Here is a 17827-nt window from a genome sequence, read left to right on the forward strand (position 1 = left end):
TTGGCATTGGGGTCGCATTTCTCTGGGCACTGAGGACCAGTGATATCTGGAGGGCAGGGAATTAGTTCTGTTCATGGGGCTCCAGGAACTGACCCCCAGGAATCATCTGCCCCCTTTTTCCTCGGGGTCCACTTACTCTGGTCACAGCGGAGGCCCTGCCAGCCCACGTTACAGACACAGCTTCCGTCTCCTTGAAGACCCTCCTGGCACAGCCCGTGGATACAGTTACACACTAGGAGCAGGACAGGAGAGACAGAGGTTACCCCACTGCCCCCACCCGGCCCCCCACCTGCCGCGCCCCTCCCCCACCCTCACCTCCAGCGCAGTCAGGCCCGTAGCGGCCGAGCTCGCACATCTCACAGGCTGTGCCATGGAAGCCCTCGCGGCAGCGGCACTCCCCACTGCCCAGGAGCCGGTCCTGGCACTGCCCGTGGCCTGAGCACACGCCACCCAGACCTCCCGGGCACGGCTCACACAAGGTGCCAAAAAAGCCGGGGCAGCAGTCGGGCACCTGTGGCGGGAGGGGAAGGGATGAGGCCCTGGCACAGCCCAGGATGGGACGTCAGGGTGCAGAAGGTCCCGGACAGGGAACATCTCGGGACCTCCCCACGGCAGAGGTGAGGAAACAGGCTCAGATCGGGAAGGCCAGACTTGGGACCCAGCTGCTGCCTCTCGGGTTTGGTTGATGGTGCCAGTTCTGGGCTAAGTCTTTTTTCCCGCTCCTTTCCCCAGGCTAGTGGACACAGGGACAAACACTAGCCCCTCTGCTCTCCAACCCACGGCCCTGCTCTACCTCCAGCACTTGCCTCCCTTTCCTTGCCCCGCCCCAGCCCTACCTCTGCTCCTGAAATTTGGTTTCCTCCTTGGACCCCCACCCCCACTTCCGTGTGACCAGAGACTTGTGGGGAAGAAGGGGGCTTCAGGACAAACCTGGATCTTCTTGGCACACGTGTAAGAACAGCCCCGGGAGAAGGACAAGCCAGATCGGTAGACACAGCTTTTCTTGGGGGTGTTCTGGAAACGGGGAGAGGCAGGAGGGTTCAGCCAGAGGCTTGGGCAGGGCCCTGCAGGGCACAGGAAGACAGATGGATGGACTACAGGTGTCATAGTGGATGGGACAGACCAGCAGGATGACAAAAATGTCTGGGAGGGACCAAGACAGGCCAGATGAGGGGAGGACAGGCAGGGTCCTGGCCTGGGGGGTCACAGGCCTCAGCGGGTCTGAGCAAGGCCTCCTCGGAACCGACCTGGGCCCGGTTCTCCCGGCCTCCACCCCGGAACTCTGGGTGCCCTAGTGCTCCCCGGTTCCCCAGGCACAGGCCAAGCAGGACTGAGGCCGAGGTTCTTGCAGAGCAAGACCGACCTCACCTGCAGCTGGAAGCCCTGAGTGCAGCGGAGTTTCCGGGTACAGTTGATGCATTTCTCCTGGGGGGAGGGAAGGCAGGGGTCAGGGGGTCCAGATTAGGGGCCCCAAACCCACCATCCTTTTCCCAGGGCAAGCTGACAGCCGCCCCTGAACAGTGTCCCCCTCCTGTCCACTCCCAGACAGGCCCCCAGCACCCCCAGTTCCTGGCTCCCACCCGCCCTCCCCTGGCCCCGGTCCCTCACCCGCAGGGCCTCGGCATGACTGCGCAGGCAGCGGCTTGAGCCCACCGTCAGGACCCCCGACAGCCCAAACAGCGAGCGGCCTGGGGCCTCCAGCACAGGGCCCTCCAGCGGCACGTGGTTCACCTCGGGCTGGGGGAGTGTGGGCGGGGTCGGAGGCTGAGTCCTGCCCCCCACCCCACCCCATCCCACTCCCATCCTCACCCTCGTGTTCTAAAGCCAAGGAGGCCCTGAAGGGCTGGAGGGAGACTTCTCCAGGTCCCCTGGAGCAGAGATCCGAGGCTCCCAGGTGAGACAACTCCAAATGGAAGGAGTCTCCAAGGGCAGGGTCTCAGGGGTGGCTATCCGTGCCCCCCGCACCCCCCACCTCCAAACCTGGCCGCTGTGGTTGTAGAAGACGAGCCAGTGGGCGGGGCCCAGGAGAGAGTTGCGGTGCCCGCCACGACGCAGGGTTTCGGTGGACAGCGCCTCCCCCAGGACCACGTGGTGTCGCACCGCGTCTGCGTCCTGGGGGTGGGGGAGGTGGCAGCTCAGGGGGCCCCAGGACCACTGCATGGGCGGGAGGCTTAGCCCCCACCTCTACAGCAACCCCTTGGTGACGCCATCCCGGGGCCTCACCAGGCTGCTGCCATTGCCCTGGGCCTCCAGCGAGCGGTTTGTGGGCACAAAGATGGTGTAGGCAGTGGCGGCCTCGATCTGGGGCACCAGCCTGTGTTGCTGGAGGGGGGAAGGGTGCAGTGGGTCAGGGGTCAGTGTGGCCACCTCAATCCTGACCCCGGGAGCCAGGCAGCTCCGTCCAGACCTGGGAGGGGGCCCCTGAACAGACACTCTGCCTCCTCCTGGCCCCCTTACCTGCAGCAGCTCCCGGAAGAGGCTGAAGGCAGGCACCGAGTCCAGCTGCTGCAGCAGCCCCTTGCCCCCCAGCTCAGCCCCTCGCGGAGGCAGCAGGACCTGGGGCAGCACATGGGGCCCGGTCAGCGTGTGGCTGCCTCTCGGCCTGCCCAGGGGACCCTGCACATGCACCCCTCCCGCCACACCTGGCTGAGGATGTGCAGGAGGCCGTTGGTGGCAAGGAGGTCAGCCACGTCCACGCTGGCATTTTGCACCCAGACCCTCTGGAAGAATCAGGCAGGGCTCAGCCCCAGGGGGGCAGGCTCAGCCCCAGGAGGGCAGCGCCCACAGAGAGGCTGCCAGTCGCTCAGGCGCCTGCTGGTGGCACCTAGTCTGATCTGAACACTCAAACCTGGGACCCAGCCCCTGCCAGAGGGGCACTTCAACCTTCACCAGGACCCATGTTTGAAGGACAGGTGTGCAGTGCTACAAGGAGGGATGACACCCCACCAGAGGCTTGTTACTGCTGGGCCAGAGACACAATGTCCACCAGCCAGTGTCTCCTGAGTACACCAGTCCGTGCCAGGCCCTGGGCAGGGTGAGGGGACCCCAATCGCTTCCTCTGGAGCCCTGGTCGAAGGGAGCCTGTGGCCCCCCGCACTCCCCACCACGCCCGGCCTGCCCAACTCTTCCGCCCGGGGCTCGCCACATACCCCACTGATGTTGCGGATGCCCCAGCGCATGGTGGGGCTCAGGGTGGCCACGTCCTGCCCGCCCAGCCGGGCCAGCTCCTCCTCGGAGAGGGCACCCTGGAGAAAATGGGCCCTGAGGGGGGCACCATTCAGAGGGGTCATTCCTGGAACCAGGTGAGTGTAACCTGCTGAGACCCCTGAGGCTGGGGACCGCTTCGGGGTGGGGGGGTAGACACAGGCCAGGCTGAGGACCCAATTCTCCTCCCTGCTCCGGCCCAGAGACCCCCTCGCCCCGCCCGGCCCCGGCTGCCCCACCTGACCAGGTGCGGCAGCATCCTCGGCTGCAGCCAGAAGGCCCGGTCCTCGGGGCTCAGGCTTCGGATGGCTGCCTCAGAGGGGACCAGGGCTGTGACGCTGCTGTTGGTGGGGAGGGTGAGGCCAGCACTCTGATGACCATGGGAGCAGGGGACAGGAGTGGTGAATGCAGCTACCATCTCGAGACGCAGCCTCCGGGTTTGCCCCCCAAATCTGCTTTTGAGGTGCCATGTGGCACCCCTGCATCCAGGGAGGCTTCCTGGATTTCAGCCCCGGACCCCCGCATCCTGTCCTGTCCTACCTTGATCCACTGGTAGAAGCTAGAGAAGTGGGCCTTCGCCTCCAGCTCCTAAAATGAGGAAAAGAGCTGAGGTCGTGAGTCTGGAGGAAAACGGCCTCCCTACCCGGGACCCTGAGCACCGCTTCTCCCTCCCCAAGGGCATGAGAGGATACAAAAAATGCATCTGAGCACCACTTACTTGGAAAATGTCTCCAAAGCAGCTGAAGCCGTCACCCCCAAAGCCAGGGGGGCATGTGCAGACCCGCTGACCTCCTCCCGCTGCCCGGCAGGTGGCCTTGGTGGGGGTGGGGCAAGACCCGGCCCTCCATTCAGCACCCATCCCCAACCAGCCCCCGTTTCTCTGTTCACCCCCGTCACCCATCCTCCTGCTTTCTGCCCGTCAAGCCACCCACTCCTCTATCTGTCCATCCATCTGGTCTCCGTTTGCAGTGCTCCTTTGGCAAGCCTGCCCTGCCCTCCCGGGTCACGGGGCACTGGGCAGGAGAACAACTGCATGGCGTGAGGATGGGTGGGTCAGGGGCAGCCCAGGGCTGAGGGAGCCCACGGAGACCCTTATCCTGCTTGGGGGGCTGACCCCAGGGGGGCCTGTGCTGAGGAGGAGCCGTCAGCGGGGTCAGCAGCTGAGCACACAGGGGCAGAAGTGTGGGGTGGCGTTAGAGCAGAGCCAGGTCAGGGGACAGCGGGGAGCTCAGGGTGGCCGAGGTGGGCTAGGTGTGGGGGTGGAGGGGGGCTGAGCCTTTGGAGGAGGGAGGGCACTGTTCTCAGGGTGAGGGAGTGCCATGGTCCAGTTTGGGGTTGGAAGGTGCCCAACTTCACAGGAGAGAGGGATCCCCACAGAGAGAGGGCCCACCCGGGAGACCCTCCCCAGGGCTCCGAGCCCGCACATCCCCTCACCAGGTCGTGGCAGCCACCGTTGCCCACCCGGCAGGGGTCGATGGGGCTGCACACGTAGCCGTCTCCAGCGAAGCCCAGCTTGCAGGTACAGCGGCTCTGAGAGGCCAGGGGGTACGGGGGCGTGTTCACCCTCAGCGTCCAAACCTCCCCACCACCACCTTGGCTCTCACTGGGGCACTGCCCACGGGAGGCCTGCCCAGGCCTAAAGGCACGTCTCCCAATCCCGCCTTGGAGATCCGATTTCCTGATGGGGAGACCAAGGCCCCCGAGAGGAGCCTGGCTCTTGGGATCAGTCCAAATAAGCGATGGCATCAGCAGAGAAACATCCTCTCTGCACGCAGGGCCTGGGTGGCACAGCTGGCTACCCCACCATGGACATTAAGGTCAGCAGTGTGAGGTGAGTGGGCAGGTGTCTACCCCAGGGAGGGCAGTCCTGCTCCCACCTCCACCTCTGCCACCCTGATCCCCCTGCTAACTGTCCACGCTGCGGGGTGAGTGGTGGGCGGACACTGTGCTCCTTGCTCTCGGTCACCACTGCTTGCAGGTTGGGCTGTCTAGCCCTGCTCATTAAATCGTCAGGTTCTGAATTTTCGGGCTCCTGCTGAGGTTCGGAGGCCCCAGCTCTCACAGGCCCTGCAGGCTGATGGCCCAGGAGCTGCCACGAGACCCTGAGGACAGCGAGTCCCTCTGGGCCCTGCACAGGCCTGGACCAGGCAGAGGCTGACCCTGATCAGCCAGGCCTGGCCTCCTCAACTTGAGTGTTCGTTATGCTGAAATGCCTGCCAGTCCTAGGTTCACCAGGAAGGTTCCTGGAGCTGGATTCTGGATTGAGCCTAAGTGATTAGATTGTGAGATTACAAAATTCCAGAGCTGGATTTCCATGAATCTAAAATGCTGATATGTCATTCCTCACAGACAGGGTCTCTGCCTGCTTTGCTCAGCACTGAGGTGCCTGAGTCTAGAGTAGGAGCTAGCAGGAGATAACAGGTGCCTGATAACATATGGGAGATCCAATAGAAGAATGAGAGAATTCATCCCAGATCACGTGACTCAACATTTCAGAGCAGGATTCTCCTTCGTGTTTGTGGTTCAATATCGTGAGTTTGCAGGCTTGGTGTGGATGTTCCCAGGGACAGATGGGGTCGGGGATTGTCCCCAGGACCGAGACCTCACCCATTCTACTGTCCCAAGGCCTCCCGCCTCACCTGCCCGGGGCCCACGTAGCTGCAGAGGGCGTCCTGGTGGCAGCCACCTCGTGCGTCCAGCTCACACTCGTCGATGGCTACACAGACCCGGCCATCCCCGCTCCAGCCTTTGTGACATGTGCAGCGGTAGGTGCCCAGGTCCCCAGGGACACAGTCGGCCTGTGAAAGCCATGCACTCAGGGCTGTGGGCAGAGGGCAAGGGAGTCCCGCCTCCCCCACCCGAGCTGTCCCTTCTAGCCCCTAGCTCAGGACTAGGGTGCAGCCAGACTGACGTTTGCTGAGCAGCCTCCGCGGTCTGGGTGGGAACAGGGGTTGCTGGGTGTGCAGTAGAAGCCATCACCCTCAAAGCCATTGAGGCAGAGACATCTGGGGGAAGAGGGGAAGGAGTGGCCTCCAGTGAGCCTCCATGAGAGGCTAGAGGCTGAGCAAGGTCATGGATGGAGGGCAAAGAGGAAGCACGGGTCCTCACCTGGTGACAGCCCCCTGGGTAACACAGCGGGCATGCTGGTGGCAGTTCTGGGCCAAGCCCGTGGGCCCACAGTCCCCCAGGGACTCATTGCAGAAGCGGCCGCTAAAGCCAGGGGCACACGTGCCCTGCTGGCACACACCCCCACTGCCTGGACGGTTGTCACATAGTCCGTGGACACAGCCGCAGTCTGTGGGGAGGAGATAGGGGCAGGGAAACTTAGGCAGGGGCAGAGCTGACTAGGGGTTAGGGTGGGTATGGGGGGAGGCTGTGAGTGGGATAGCCTGTATAGTTTTAACCTCAGGGTCATGAAATCAGAGATCACTTCAGACCTAATGAATAGGCAGAGGAAATGCAAAAAAATTCTGTGCTTCCAATTCCCCCATTCTAGCTGCCCTGGCCCCAACACTACCACTAGGAAGTTCTTCTGTATGTCTGACCTAAATCCAGCATGCTTTAGATTAAGCCATGGACCTCTTCCTGGCATGGGTGAAGGAGGCAATATCTGCTTCTGTTCCCAAATCCTTCATCACTCCCTCTGGCCTTCACCCCTCCTCCTGGGGCCTGGATCCCCTTCTTGAGAACCCCCAGAGGTTTCTAACCTGACCCTTTTTTTCCCCAAGAGGTAGCCTGGCACAGACCACCCACCTTCCTGGCACTGGTCTCCATGCTTGTTTGGGTTGGAGCAGATGTGGCAGGCGATGCCTTTGTAGTCTGGGAAACAGAGGCAGGCCCCGTTGCCCTGGACCCCATCGCTGCACTGGGGGTTGGGCAGGAGGTAGGGTCAGTCATAGGGAAAAGGCTCCCCGCATTCCCTCCCCTCACAGGCTGACTCTGAGCTCCTGCTCCCCTCCTGGAAGAGACCTTTAAAGTCACCAACGCTGCTGAAGAACTGACCCCTAACAGGCACCCAGCCCTGGAAGCTTCATGAGCGACTTCCACTCGACCTAGAAACATGTAACTCTTCTCCCATAACCAGGTGCTAAAGTAACACTGACATCACAAAGCAGCAAAAACAAAACATGAAAGAAGAGTGCTGGCATATAGCCTTTATGAAAATAGATGTAAAAAAATGCAAAACACTTTGTTTTTAATTAAAGTATTAAAAACAACTTGACCCAGCTTCCATTACCTAGAGGTGAGAAACCCAAGGCCAGAGAGAGGTAGGTGAGTCTCAGACACGCAGCCATCACCAGCCAGCTGGGGAGAGAGCCCCCCAGCCCCACATCACCCCAGGGAGAGGATGGACTCACGTTGCCTTTGCCGTAGCAAGGGTTGGAGAAGCCCCCAGGACACTGTGCACAGTCAGGTCCGAAAAACCCTTTGCAGCAGCCGGGTTTCTGTAAGAGATGGCCACGCCACCCCGGAGGAAGGGGCTGGGTGAGGCCCAGCCAGGACGCCTTTTCCGCCCTTAGGATGCAGCCCACTGAGGAGGGCGGACCACTCTGTCCCACTTGAGAGCCCCAGAGGAGAAGTGAGTGCCGGGATCCCCCTAGCAGTGTGTGTCCTGTGCCCGGGGCTCACCGTGATGGTCTGGTTGCAGTAGCGGGCACAGCCCTTCTTGAGAACGTTGAGCCCAGTAGGGTCGTGGATGTAGACGCACTTCTCCGGGAAGATGTCCTGGGATGGGGCGTGCCAGGCTGGTCAGCCCCCTCTGCCAGGCATCCTGGACACGGGGCCTCAGCCCTCTGGGCCCGGCACCCCCATCCCCACCATGCCAGGAGGGGGCTGTGCCAAAGGGTGCTCACTCACCAGCTGCACGCTGTTGGGGGGGCACGTGCTGGTGTTCAGAGCTTGGCAGTCCACGCAAGAGCCCTGGGCGGGTGGGGAGGTGGGTCAGTCATTGATTTATTCAGCACACTAAGAAAGCGTCTGTGAGCTGGGACTTGAGGGAAACAGCCATCCAGGGGAGGGCAAGGGCGTGGCTTTGCAGGCAGAGGACAGGAAGGTGAGGATGGGGGGCAGCACACGGGGGAGGGGCGGGGATTAGGAGGCAGGGTCTGGGAGGGGAGGGGAGCTGGAGCCTGAGCGAGAATCTTAGTTCTCAAAGATGGGATCAAGGGGGCTGGTGACGGTTGGATGGGGAGTCTAGGGGGTTGCTTGGGGTCTGCAGCCGGGTTCCATCTGCTGACTCAAGGCCTTGGCTGCGAGGTCTGGGTACAGGAGGCCCCGGACTGCACGGGGTGGGGCCCACGCTCACCGCCACGACTTTGTGCTGCTGCTCGTCGCAGTGCTTGGGCAGGATGGGCAGGATGGTCGGGGGCAGCAGGATGCCCTCCAGCATGTGGATCACTCCGTTGGCAGCCGGCAGGTCCACTCTCTGCAGCGGGACCCCCTGAGGTCCCAGCAGGATGCGCCCCTGCCACAGAGACCCTCTGTGCTCCTGACCGCGCCTTCCATCCACTGCCGCTGCCGCTTCGCTGGCTCCGAGCGGCCCCGCTGCCATGCCCAACCCCTCTCCCCGTGCCTCGGCACATGCCTCCTGCCCCAGTCCGTGCACCCTTGCCCACCGTCCCCACTCCTTGGAGCCCTCACACCCTGCTGGGCCTCGGGAGGGAGACGTGTCTGAGCCACGACCACCTCCCCCTGCCTCCGACCGGGGCCTAGCAGAGCCTCCTACCAGCCATGGGGCTTGCAGCTCTCAGGCGGGCCCGAAAGAGGCCAAAAACTGGCCGGACATCACTAGGCCCTCACCACCCATTCATTCCAGAAGCTCCTGCACCCTCACCTCCTCGGAGATGTTCACGGCCAGCACCTGATTTGCCAAGGTGAGGACCTGACGCTTGGAGATGAGCTTCTCCACAGTCATCTAGGGCAGGAGAGAGGGTGGCCTTGGGGTGGGCAGTGGCCACATCTTGGGGCCACATCCAGTCCCACCCAGGTGACTCACAGTCACTCCCTCAGCCCCCAGACTCTCCTCTGTGCTGTGATGGTCCAGAGGGGAGGGAAGGGAAGATGGGGGGCAGAATGGCCCCTGGGAAAACCAGAACCCACAGGCAGACCCTGAGACAGCCCCAGCCGTGGGTGTGAGCTGGCAGCCGGCCCGAAGGCAGGCTCTTACCTGGCCGTGGCTGTAGATGTGGTACCGCACCAGCTCCTGCAGTTTGGACAGACCCTGGCAGGGGAGAGAGGACTTGGCGCCTGGAGGTCCGGTGGGGGCCCCCCACCCCCCACCCCTAGCTGCTTCTCCCCATCCGATCTCACTGCGGTGAAGAGGTAGATGAGGCGGCCATCGCGCAAGCTGTCCACAGCCTCGTTGCTTGGGACAAAGACTGTGAAGGGTCCGGGCCCGTCCAGGAGGGAGGGCAGCCCGCAGTTCTGTGGCGGTAGGAGGGAGGCTCAGGGGGGCTCCGAGGTCAGCCCCTGCCTCCGGGCCTTGCCTGGGCCTGGCCACCCTCAGTCCTGGGAGAACTCCCAGCGGGGGGCAGCGGGAAGCCGGGGCAGCGGGCCCTGCCACTGCAGAGCTTCAAGATTATGCGGGGCAGGAGCTAGGACAGGGCACGGGCAAAGGCCCACGGTACCCAGAATCCCAGATCGCCGTGGGGAAGTTTCTGGGGACAAGGAGGGGTCCTGGGCCAGGAGCCCTCCCCCCACCTCACCTCCAGGATGGTTTCGAAGCGGCTGAAGGCCTCGGTGGAGGCCAGGATCTGGCCGATAGATCTCTGTAGGGAGTGGCGAGCGTGAGGACCCCAGGGAAGGCAGAGGCTGCCTCAGCCCCGGGGGAAGGCGCGTGCTGCCGCCCTGCCCAGAACCGGGCCTGCCTCCTCCCCGGAACTCTCTGAGGGTCCGAGGTCTCCCAGGGGCTGAGGGTGGGGGCAGCGGGCGGTGCGGCTCACCGAGGGGTCCCCAGAGAACCCTGGGCGGGGCTGCCACTGCAGGGCAGTGACCACGTGGAAGACGCCGTTGGCCGCGGGGTAGTTGGCCCTCTGGATGGTGATGGTCTGCTGGGGCTGCTCCTCGTACCTGTAGGTGTATTTCTGTGGAGACAGGGGGCGTCTGTCTGAGCCCTCCTAGGCCAGCCTCGGCCTCTTCTCCTGGGCCCCCACCCGCTGCGCACCCGGGACTCCGCCGGCCCCCGCCTCACCGTGAAGCGGCTGAAGCTGACGGTGATGAGCTGCCCGGCCAGCGTCCACCACCTGCGCGTCTGCCGGGCCCCCGGCTCCTCCAGCACGTGCTGCCCCGCGATGATGTGCTGCCTGCACAGCTGCTGGGCCAGGGACGCCTGCGGGCGCCGGGGGACAGGGTGCTGAGTGAGCGCAGGGCGGCGCGGCGCCACCCCGAACCCGGGCCCGGCCTCGGCTCCCTGCGTCAGGGGCTCGATGGGGACGGACTCACGTTCATGGTCCTGGAGGAGGTGAAGACGGACGGCACCAGCACCGTGAAAGGGCCGGACGTGGCAAGGATCTCCCGGCAGCCCTGGTCTGGGGGGCAGGGCAGAGGGTGCATCCGAATGAATCTGGGGGAGCCCCTGGGGGAAGGGGGACTGCACCTGGGAAGACCTTTAGGCATCAGTCCCAGGCTTGGGGCAGAGAAGGGTGGGGAACACCGGGTCTAGGTTGGGGGGGATGGTGGCGGGGTGGCCAGCTCTGGGCCCACCGTGAGCCCCCCGCAGCCCACAGCCTGCTTCCACAGCCTCCGCGGAGCCCGGCTTTCCCCCACTGACAGTCTGCGGGCTGCGAGGGGCCGGAGCGGGGCCACACACCCAGCATGGCGACGGCGGCTCTCAGGCGCAGGAACACCACGCCCGCCTGGCTGGACTTCTGCACCTCGTGGAGCAGGTGTCCGTAGCAGGCGCGTCCGTCCCCTACCTCGCCCTCCTTGCACACGCAGCTGGGGGCGCGGAGAGCACCGGTCAGGGTCGGGGGGCCATAACCAGGACCCTGCACCCCCCTCACTGCCCTGCTGGGGAGGGCGGTGCCCACGTGCCCACACTTGCTCCTGCCTGCTGCTCCCCCCGCCCCGCCAGAGCTGGCCCTCTCTGCTCTGCCCCCTGTGCCCCCAACTGAGGCCCCTGTGCCCACCTGGCTTTCCCATCCGGGGTCACCTGGCAGGTGGCCGACCGGTCGCAGGAGTGGGAGAAGCAGAAGTTGAAGCAGCCCGCAGAGGCGTTGTGGTTGATGCTGAACAGGCCGGGCTTGCAGGAGCAGAAGGCCTGGGCCGCCACGCAGAGGCGGAGAAGGACATCAGGCAGTGGAAGCGGCTGGCACTGGCCGTGCCTGCAGAGCCCCACTCCACCCGACCACCGCCCTCAGAGCGGGGTCACCTTCCTCTTCCCACAGAGCCCACGACTTGCGCAGGGAGGGTCCCGCAGCTGGGGGTGGACCGTGGGGCAGGGCGGGCACCCCGCTCACTTTGCCTGGCTGCTGGTACACACACAGGGTGGAGTTGCTGGGGCAGCCACCGTGGTTGGTGATGCACGGGTCCTGGGGCAGACACACCGTGCCGTCGCCATGGTAACCCTCAGGACAGTGGCACTCTGCCTGCCCCTTGGGGCTCACCGAGCACCGTGCCAGCGGAGCGCAGGGCAAGGGCCGGCAGGGGTCAGGGGCTGCCAGGGCAGAGAGAGGGGAGACCAGGTGGGCTGGGCACCCAGGAGCCCTTCCTCTCCCCAACAAGAGGACCTGCAGTTGCAGTGGCAGGTTAACCCCCTGGACGCTGAAGACAGCTGCCTTTCCCTGCCAGTGGGCAGGTTGCCCTCACCAGGACAAAGGATGTCATCCTGACACCTGCCCACCCCACACTGGGGTCCTGGGCCCCAGACCCAGGCTCACCTCGGCATTCGCTGCCCTGTAGGGTATGGCCAGGCAGGCAGCTGCAGGTGGGGGCCTCTGCGGAGCACTGGGAGTTCTTAGGGCAGCGCAGGGCCTGGCAGGCGGGCAACTCTGAGCAGAGAGAGGGAGGGCACTGAAGCAGCCCAAAGTCCCAGGTTGGGGAGGACACAGGGGTGAAGGTGTAGCCCAGGTTGCTTCCTGGTTCTGCCCTAATTTGCTGGATGACTGGGCAGACCCCTGCCCTCTCTGGGCCTCTAGGCAATTGAGGTCCTGATGACACCCCCTCCCCTGACCAGGCCGCCTCTCCTGCTCTGGCCCCCCAAGGAACCTGTGCCTCAGGCTGTCCCAGCAGCACTGCCTACCTTGATCACAGCGGGGTCCAGTGTATCCAGCAAAGCACAGGCATTTTCCGTCCCCGAGCGGCCCATGTCTGCACACGCCGTGCACACAGCTGCACACTGGCAGGGACACAAGAGCCAGGTGGGACCCCATCCTCACCCGGGGACACGCAGGGTCACTCACCCTCAGCATTTCCAGAACCCAACTCTAGCAGGGACAAGCCTGAGGGTACAGAGCTGGGATGCAGAAGCACAGGGAGGTGGAAGGGCTTGACCCAGCCTGGGGCCCAGGGAGCATTGCATTTGCCAGGGCTGGGGTGTGATAAAATGAAATGGGTGTCGCTGTTGGGGAAGCGTGCAGAAGAGGGGCAGGGAGGGAGGCTGGAGGCCCAGGTGGGGCTGGTTGTAGGGGGTCCAGATGAATGCCTTAGGCCCTAGGTGGATGCCGGCCGGCCCTCCTACCTCCTAACCCCCTCACCTGACTGGCAGTCAGGTCCAAACCGGTTGGGGTCTCGGCACTCCTGGCAGGCAGAGCCACTGAAGTTTTCCTAGTTGGGGGGTGCTCCAGTTCAGTGTGGCTACTCCCCCCACCCCACCCCCGTGCCATCCACAGCCCCACCCTTACCTGGCACACACAGGTCCCGTCTCTGGCCATGCCATCCAGGCAGGTCCCGTGGCCGTTGCATGGGGTCTCAGCACCCCCAGGGCACTCTGTGGACACCCGGCCCACCAAGAACTCAGTTTCACCTCCAGGACTCTGGATTCACCCTGACCCTGGCAGCTCTGGCCAGCCCGGGACTCAGCCCCTCCCCCAAGGCAGTCACCCTTGGAGGCTGTCAGTAAAGGTTCATTCAGTGAACAAGGTGAAAGCGACACAGGCAGAAGCTGCAGGCGGGAGCCTGGGGCTGGAGTGTGAGGAGCAAGGCTGGGGTCCCCTCCCACTCCCGGCTGTACCGTAGCACTCGGATCCCCAGTAGCCAGGGCAGCAGGCCTTCTGCACCACGTGCTTCCAGCACTCCACGCTGCAGCCGCTCATGGACAGCAAAGAGTCCCCCAGCTGCACCTCGTAGCTGGAGACAGAGGGTGGGAAGGTGGGCGGGTCTCCCAGCTGCAGCCTCCACCCCGCACGGTTCACCAGCACCCTTACCCCCCTCCCCTCCCTGGCCCAGCCTGGGCTGGGATGTAACAGGTGCTCGACAAATGTCCCTCTGCCCCCACCCTCTCCCTCCCTCCCTGCCCATCACTGCTCTACTGGAAGGACCGTAGTTGGGGCTGACAGGCGCGTGGATAATGGGTCCCTGCCCTCAACCTGCCCCCCTCGGGTTGTTCCTGGAAGCGGACTGGGATGGGGTGGGGGCCGCACCGGCAGTCCTGGGATATCTTCTCCGGTGACACCCGCAACCAGCCGGAGGGACACAAGCGTCTCCTGATGGCAGCGCATGGGGTGCAGGGTGTGTGGGTGACAAACTTCGTCTTCGTGTCGCAGCGTTTGGACTGCACCTGGGCCACGGGCGGAGAGCAGCACAGCAGGCTGGACCTCAGCAAGGCTGAGCCCCTCCCTGGGCCTCAGTTTCCCGTCAGCTCAGGGGGGACACGGGACACACGGGGCCCTGAGAGACTGGGGGACACTGCCTGCCAGGGCTGCTGTCACAGCCACGCACCGTTGCTCTCACTCCTAACTCCTGCCCAGAAGCCTCAGGCTCTCTCTCTTCTGAAGTGAAGGGAATTTGGCCGTTTTTTCCCGCTTCAATCCATTTCAGGTGGGGAAACTGAGGCCCGGGGAGGGTGGTCCTTGTTCACTTAGTTATGGAGCGCTAATGGGGGGCTAGAGCCCACTTCTCCCAGCTCTCAGTCCGGTGCTCATACTTCCCTTTCATTTAAAACAGACAAGAACTGGCATGCTGACGCTGCATGGAGAGTACAGTGACTCCGTACTTAGTCTGGTTTGCAGCTGCCCCCAAGACCCACCCCGTGGGGTCAGCCCCACCCGTCACGCTGCTCCTTTTCCCGTGCTACCACCTGATGACCATCTCCAGCCAGGTCCATGGCCCAGGGCTGGCCTGCACGTGTGAGCGTGCGGGTGCAAGCTGCCCGTGTGCATGTGGGCTGGTCAGGCCCAGGTGGTCGAGCCCTGATTCCGGGCCGGGCCCCTGGCGCTCACCCAGGACCCAGACAAGGCCAGCAGCCAAAGGGATGGGGGAACCCAGGAAGCTTCCTCGGGAGGCGACAGCAGCAGCAGCTGCTGCTGCATGCACCAGAGCTGAGCAGAGACGGTGCTCCTGGCAGTGGGAACACCAGAAGAGAGGCCCGGAAGTGGGGAGGAGCAACCACGAGTGAAGAGGCTGGAAAATGACCTGAGGAAGGGGCTGGCGGGTGGCGGCCGGGGTGGCCGGACCTTGTCAGCCCAGGCGAGGTGGAGGTGGGGGCTGCTCTGTGACATCGTCTGTATTTTAAATGGGCCCCCAGGTGTGAGAACAGAGTGGAGTTGGGGGCAAGGAGAACTGAGGGTGGCCTGGGCTGAGGAGGGGGCTGTGGGGTGGATTGAAGACATTCGAGGTGTGGTGTTGACAGGACTTGGGCAGCAGGCAGCAGGCAGTAAATTCCAAAAAACTACAGCGCTGTTCTCTGGGAGGCTGAATCTAATCTCCTGGTAGTGAGCGAGAGAACAGGGCAGAGGAAAGTTATGTTTTGATGGGGGGAGGAAGCTTGGGGCATGGCCTGGACAAGCTGAAATGTTCTCATCTAGAAAAGTGCTGAACATACTAAGATCCAAAGGGAATGAGCTCAGACTCTCTTTCCTGGAACAAATTACAGATGTGCGGCTTCTAGAAGCAAGAAAAAAAGAAGAAATAGTGCCCCAGACGCTTTCTTCTGAAGGGCACGAGAATGCTAGGGCCTGTCCCGGCAGCCGTGATTTGGCCTTTTCTGCTTATGCCTCTGCGGTCTGCAAAACAGGGAAGTTGCTGGGAGCGGCCCAGTGCCAGGCCGTGGGGCTGGAGGTTGTGGTCTCATTCTCCACCCTGTGGCTCCGTCTTTGCTGAGCCAGAGAGCGGCTAGGAAATTGGGTAACTCGAGGGCTGAGCAGCTGCTGGCTCAGGGGAAGACCCCCCGAGGGCCACCTGGGCAGCCCGGCAGAGCTGCCAGGGCGTCAGCACATGGCGGGAGATGCTGGTCGCCCCAGGGAGGGCTCAGGGCAAGTAGGAGAGTGCTGTTCCCACGCTTGGGAGAGTGCCCAGGCTCCAGGGAGCGGTGGGAGCCTGGTTTCCTAATATCTACGGTGAGTGGTTCTCATGAGACATAGGATGCCAGGAGGGCTGAGTGACGGTGAGGGTGGGAGGGAGGAGGCCAGCATAGCTGCAGCCCATCCACAAGGACCCCCAGGCTCTCCTCCCTGGTCCAAGCTGGCTGTGTCCCAGCCCCCGAATACAGCTGGGGGTGATCGGAACCAATGACTGACTACAGGGAGAAAGTCCTGGCCTGAGGCCCCTTGGTGACCTTGTCCCCATTGCCCAGAACATAAAGAGGTGGTGAGATGTATGAAATCTCCTTACATTGTACATATGAGGAAACGGAGGCACAGAGGGGCAGGAACCCACCTGCAGGGCTCAGCACAGCCCCAGAGCTCTTGGCTCTTCCACCATGACTGATGCCATCTCAGTCCCAGGTCTGCTGAAGCAGGTAGGGACCCACCACCACCACCACACAAGGAACCCCAAGGTGTGCAAGAAAAAGAGCCTGATGGTGGCAACTGCCTGGTAGGGGACCCTGCCCAAGCCCTTCCCCTTTCTGGCCCCCAGCCTGCCCTTAGTGCCTTGGGGACAGGGGCACCTGCCCCAATAGTCAGATGAACTTGGGCTCCAGGAAAGGTCCTCCACCTGGGTACAGCCCCCACGCAGGTGGCTTTGAGGGGAACTTGCCACAGCCACCTGCCCATCCTGCACCCCTGGACAGGGAGTGGCAGGTAGTGGTCTGCAGTTCCCAGAACGGGAATGATTGACTTCTGCATCCCTGGGGCCTTGGCATCCTCACATGGAGACCTACAGGACCCAGTGCCCCGTGGCTGCAAGGATTCGGGGGTGTTACCCCCAGGCTGTGTGCAAGGCTGGGCATTTGATAAACAGTGGCTTTCAGGATTTAAGGTGATAGCGCTGACTGTGTTTCCTGGAGGGGGGTTGCAAATCTCATTGTGGCTCCAGGCACGCTCAGGCCTGGGCACAGGCCCGCACACGTGCTCACTCCCAGCATGCACGCCGGTGTTCCACGTGGGCCTCTTGGTTTGCCAGCCCCGCATGGGTTGGGGGCAATCACCTCTCCAATCCCCAGGCCAGGGTCACATAGGGGTCTGGAGCTCAGTCTGGGAAGAGGGGGCAGGACCTGGCTTTACACCCCCTCACCCCTAGGCGGGTGCCACACCACATGATCAGCTGTCTGGGGCACAGTTTGAGGAGCACAGGCCACCGTGCCCCTGCCGCCCCAGGTGCCCAGACACAGACCATCAGCCCGAGGAGGTAGGCACAGCAGCCCAGCCACCTGCGCCTGATCAGAGGACAGACGCCAGCGGCCCCACATGGCCCCAGCCCCCTATCCTCCCTGCCCCCACTGCTGACTGGCAGAGCCTCACCACCACACCCCTCACACCCATTCCCACTCACCTTCTGCCCCCTAACAAAGCTGGAGCCCACCAGGCAGACGGCCAGGAGGCACAGCAGCAGGAGGTCCCGGGGCCCCGCCATGGCAGGCGGTGGCTGGCTGACACTGTCTGGGAAACAGTTGGGGCTGCCAGCGGCGTGGGGAGTGAGCTCTAGGAGGCAGGCACAGGGTGGACAGGCGGGATGGGGCGGGCAGTCGCCTTAAAAGCGTCGGAGGCCCCGCCAGCTCCCCCCGCCGCAGGAACCAGCCAGGATTTCCTCCTGCGTATCAGCAGCCTGCAGACGGAAGGGAAAGCACTGCCCGCTGACCCCTGCGTGGTCGGCCCAGACCCTGCTCATGGCTTCCCGGCCTGGGACCCTCCTCCTGGCTGTCCCAGCCTCTCCATACACCATTAGCGCCACCCCCCCCAACCCCCCACCCCCAGCCAAAGTCTGAGGCTCCAAAGCAAATGCAAATGACTCCCCACCCCATCTGTCTGCCAGGCTGAGCCTTTTCAGAGGTCCTGTGGGATTCTGGTCATCCAGGAGGTAAAGCAGCTTCTGAGTCGGTGTGAATGTGCCCACTTCAGCCTTGCCACCTGCTAAAGGCTATGTGCTGGGTGCTGAACCTAGCAGATACCCCATGGGGTAGCGCATCCTCTCACTGGCCAGTTCCAATCGCTAGGCCTCCCCCGCCCTGGCCCTCACTTGCAAAGTGCATCTCCATTCTCTCCCCTGGGTGGGGCCCCTCCCTCCCCGACCCACTCAGCAGCCCATGTGA

The 17827-nt window shown here is 63.5% G+C and overlaps 1 protein-coding gene and 1 long non-coding RNA gene across 3 annotated transcripts in view; one reads left to right on the forward strand and one right to left on the reverse strand.

The window, feature by feature from the left end:
- STAB1 (stabilin 1) overlaps positions 1–17239 on the reverse strand; it is a 24954-nt gene extending 7715 nt beyond the window's left edge. For both annotated transcript variants that reach the window (XM_077129048.1, XM_077129047.1), the window contains exons 1-40: positions 17071–17239; positions 13782–13918; positions 13373–13488; positions 13044–13129; positions 12897–12966; positions 12443–12538; positions 12081–12191; positions 11661–11857; positions 11331–11461; positions 11012–11139; positions 10645–10730; positions 10394–10531; positions 10146–10286; positions 9909–9971; positions 9514–9627; positions 9371–9424; positions 9038–9118; positions 8510–8668; positions 8062–8124; positions 7834–7929; positions 7563–7649; positions 6958–7069; positions 6313–6499; positions 6116–6209; positions 5844–6002; positions 4639–4734; positions 3923–4018; positions 3745–3792; positions 3444–3574; positions 3150–3261; positions 2643–2720; positions 2458–2556; positions 2224–2322; positions 1981–2112; positions 1609–1737; positions 1369–1425; positions 931–1014; positions 316–511; positions 137–232; positions 1–46 (exon numbers count right to left, since the gene is read on the reverse strand). In XM_077129048.1, the coding sequence (XP_076985163.1) occupies positions 1–46; positions 137–232; positions 316–511; positions 931–1014; positions 1369–1425; positions 1609–1737; positions 1981–2112; positions 2224–2322; positions 2458–2556; positions 2643–2720; positions 3150–3261; positions 3444–3574; positions 3745–3792; positions 3923–4018; positions 4639–4734; positions 5844–6002; positions 6116–6209; positions 6313–6499; positions 6958–7069; positions 7563–7649; positions 7834–7929; positions 8062–8124; positions 8510–8668; positions 9038–9118; positions 9371–9424; positions 9514–9627; positions 9909–9971; positions 10146–10286; positions 10394–10531; positions 10645–10730; positions 11012–11139; positions 11331–11461; positions 11661–11857; positions 12081–12191; positions 12443–12538; positions 12897–12966; positions 13044–13129; positions 13373–13488; positions 13782–13918; positions 17071–17151 (4286 nt within the window). In that variant the 5' untranslated portion in view covers positions 17152–17239. The remainder of the gene's footprint in view (positions 47–136; positions 233–315; positions 512–930; positions 1015–1368; positions 1426–1608; positions 1738–1980; positions 2113–2223; positions 2323–2457; positions 2557–2642; positions 2721–3149; positions 3262–3443; positions 3575–3744; positions 3793–3922; positions 4019–4638; positions 4735–5843; positions 6003–6115; positions 6210–6312; positions 6500–6957; positions 7070–7562; positions 7650–7833; positions 7930–8061; positions 8125–8509; positions 8669–9037; positions 9119–9370; positions 9425–9513; positions 9628–9908; positions 9972–10145; positions 10287–10393; positions 10532–10644; positions 10731–11011; positions 11140–11330; positions 11462–11660; positions 11858–12080; positions 12192–12442; positions 12539–12896; positions 12967–13043; positions 13130–13372; positions 13489–13781; positions 13919–17070) is intronic.
- LOC143657080 (uncharacterized) lies at positions 4820–5953 on the forward strand. The gene is made up of 3 exons (XR_013162740.1): positions 4820–5035; positions 5554–5735; positions 5830–5953. It is a non-coding gene; the product is annotated as an uncharacterized LOC143657080 (long non-coding RNA).
- Positions 17240–17827: the final 588 nt, after the last annotated feature.

This window comes from Tamandua tetradactyla, chromosome 15, assembly GCF_023851605.1.
Source record: "Tamandua tetradactyla isolate mTamTet1 chromosome 15, mTamTet1.pri, whole genome shotgun sequence".
Classification (NCBI taxonomy): Eukaryota; Metazoa; Chordata; class Mammalia; order Pilosa; family Myrmecophagidae; genus Tamandua; species Tamandua tetradactyla.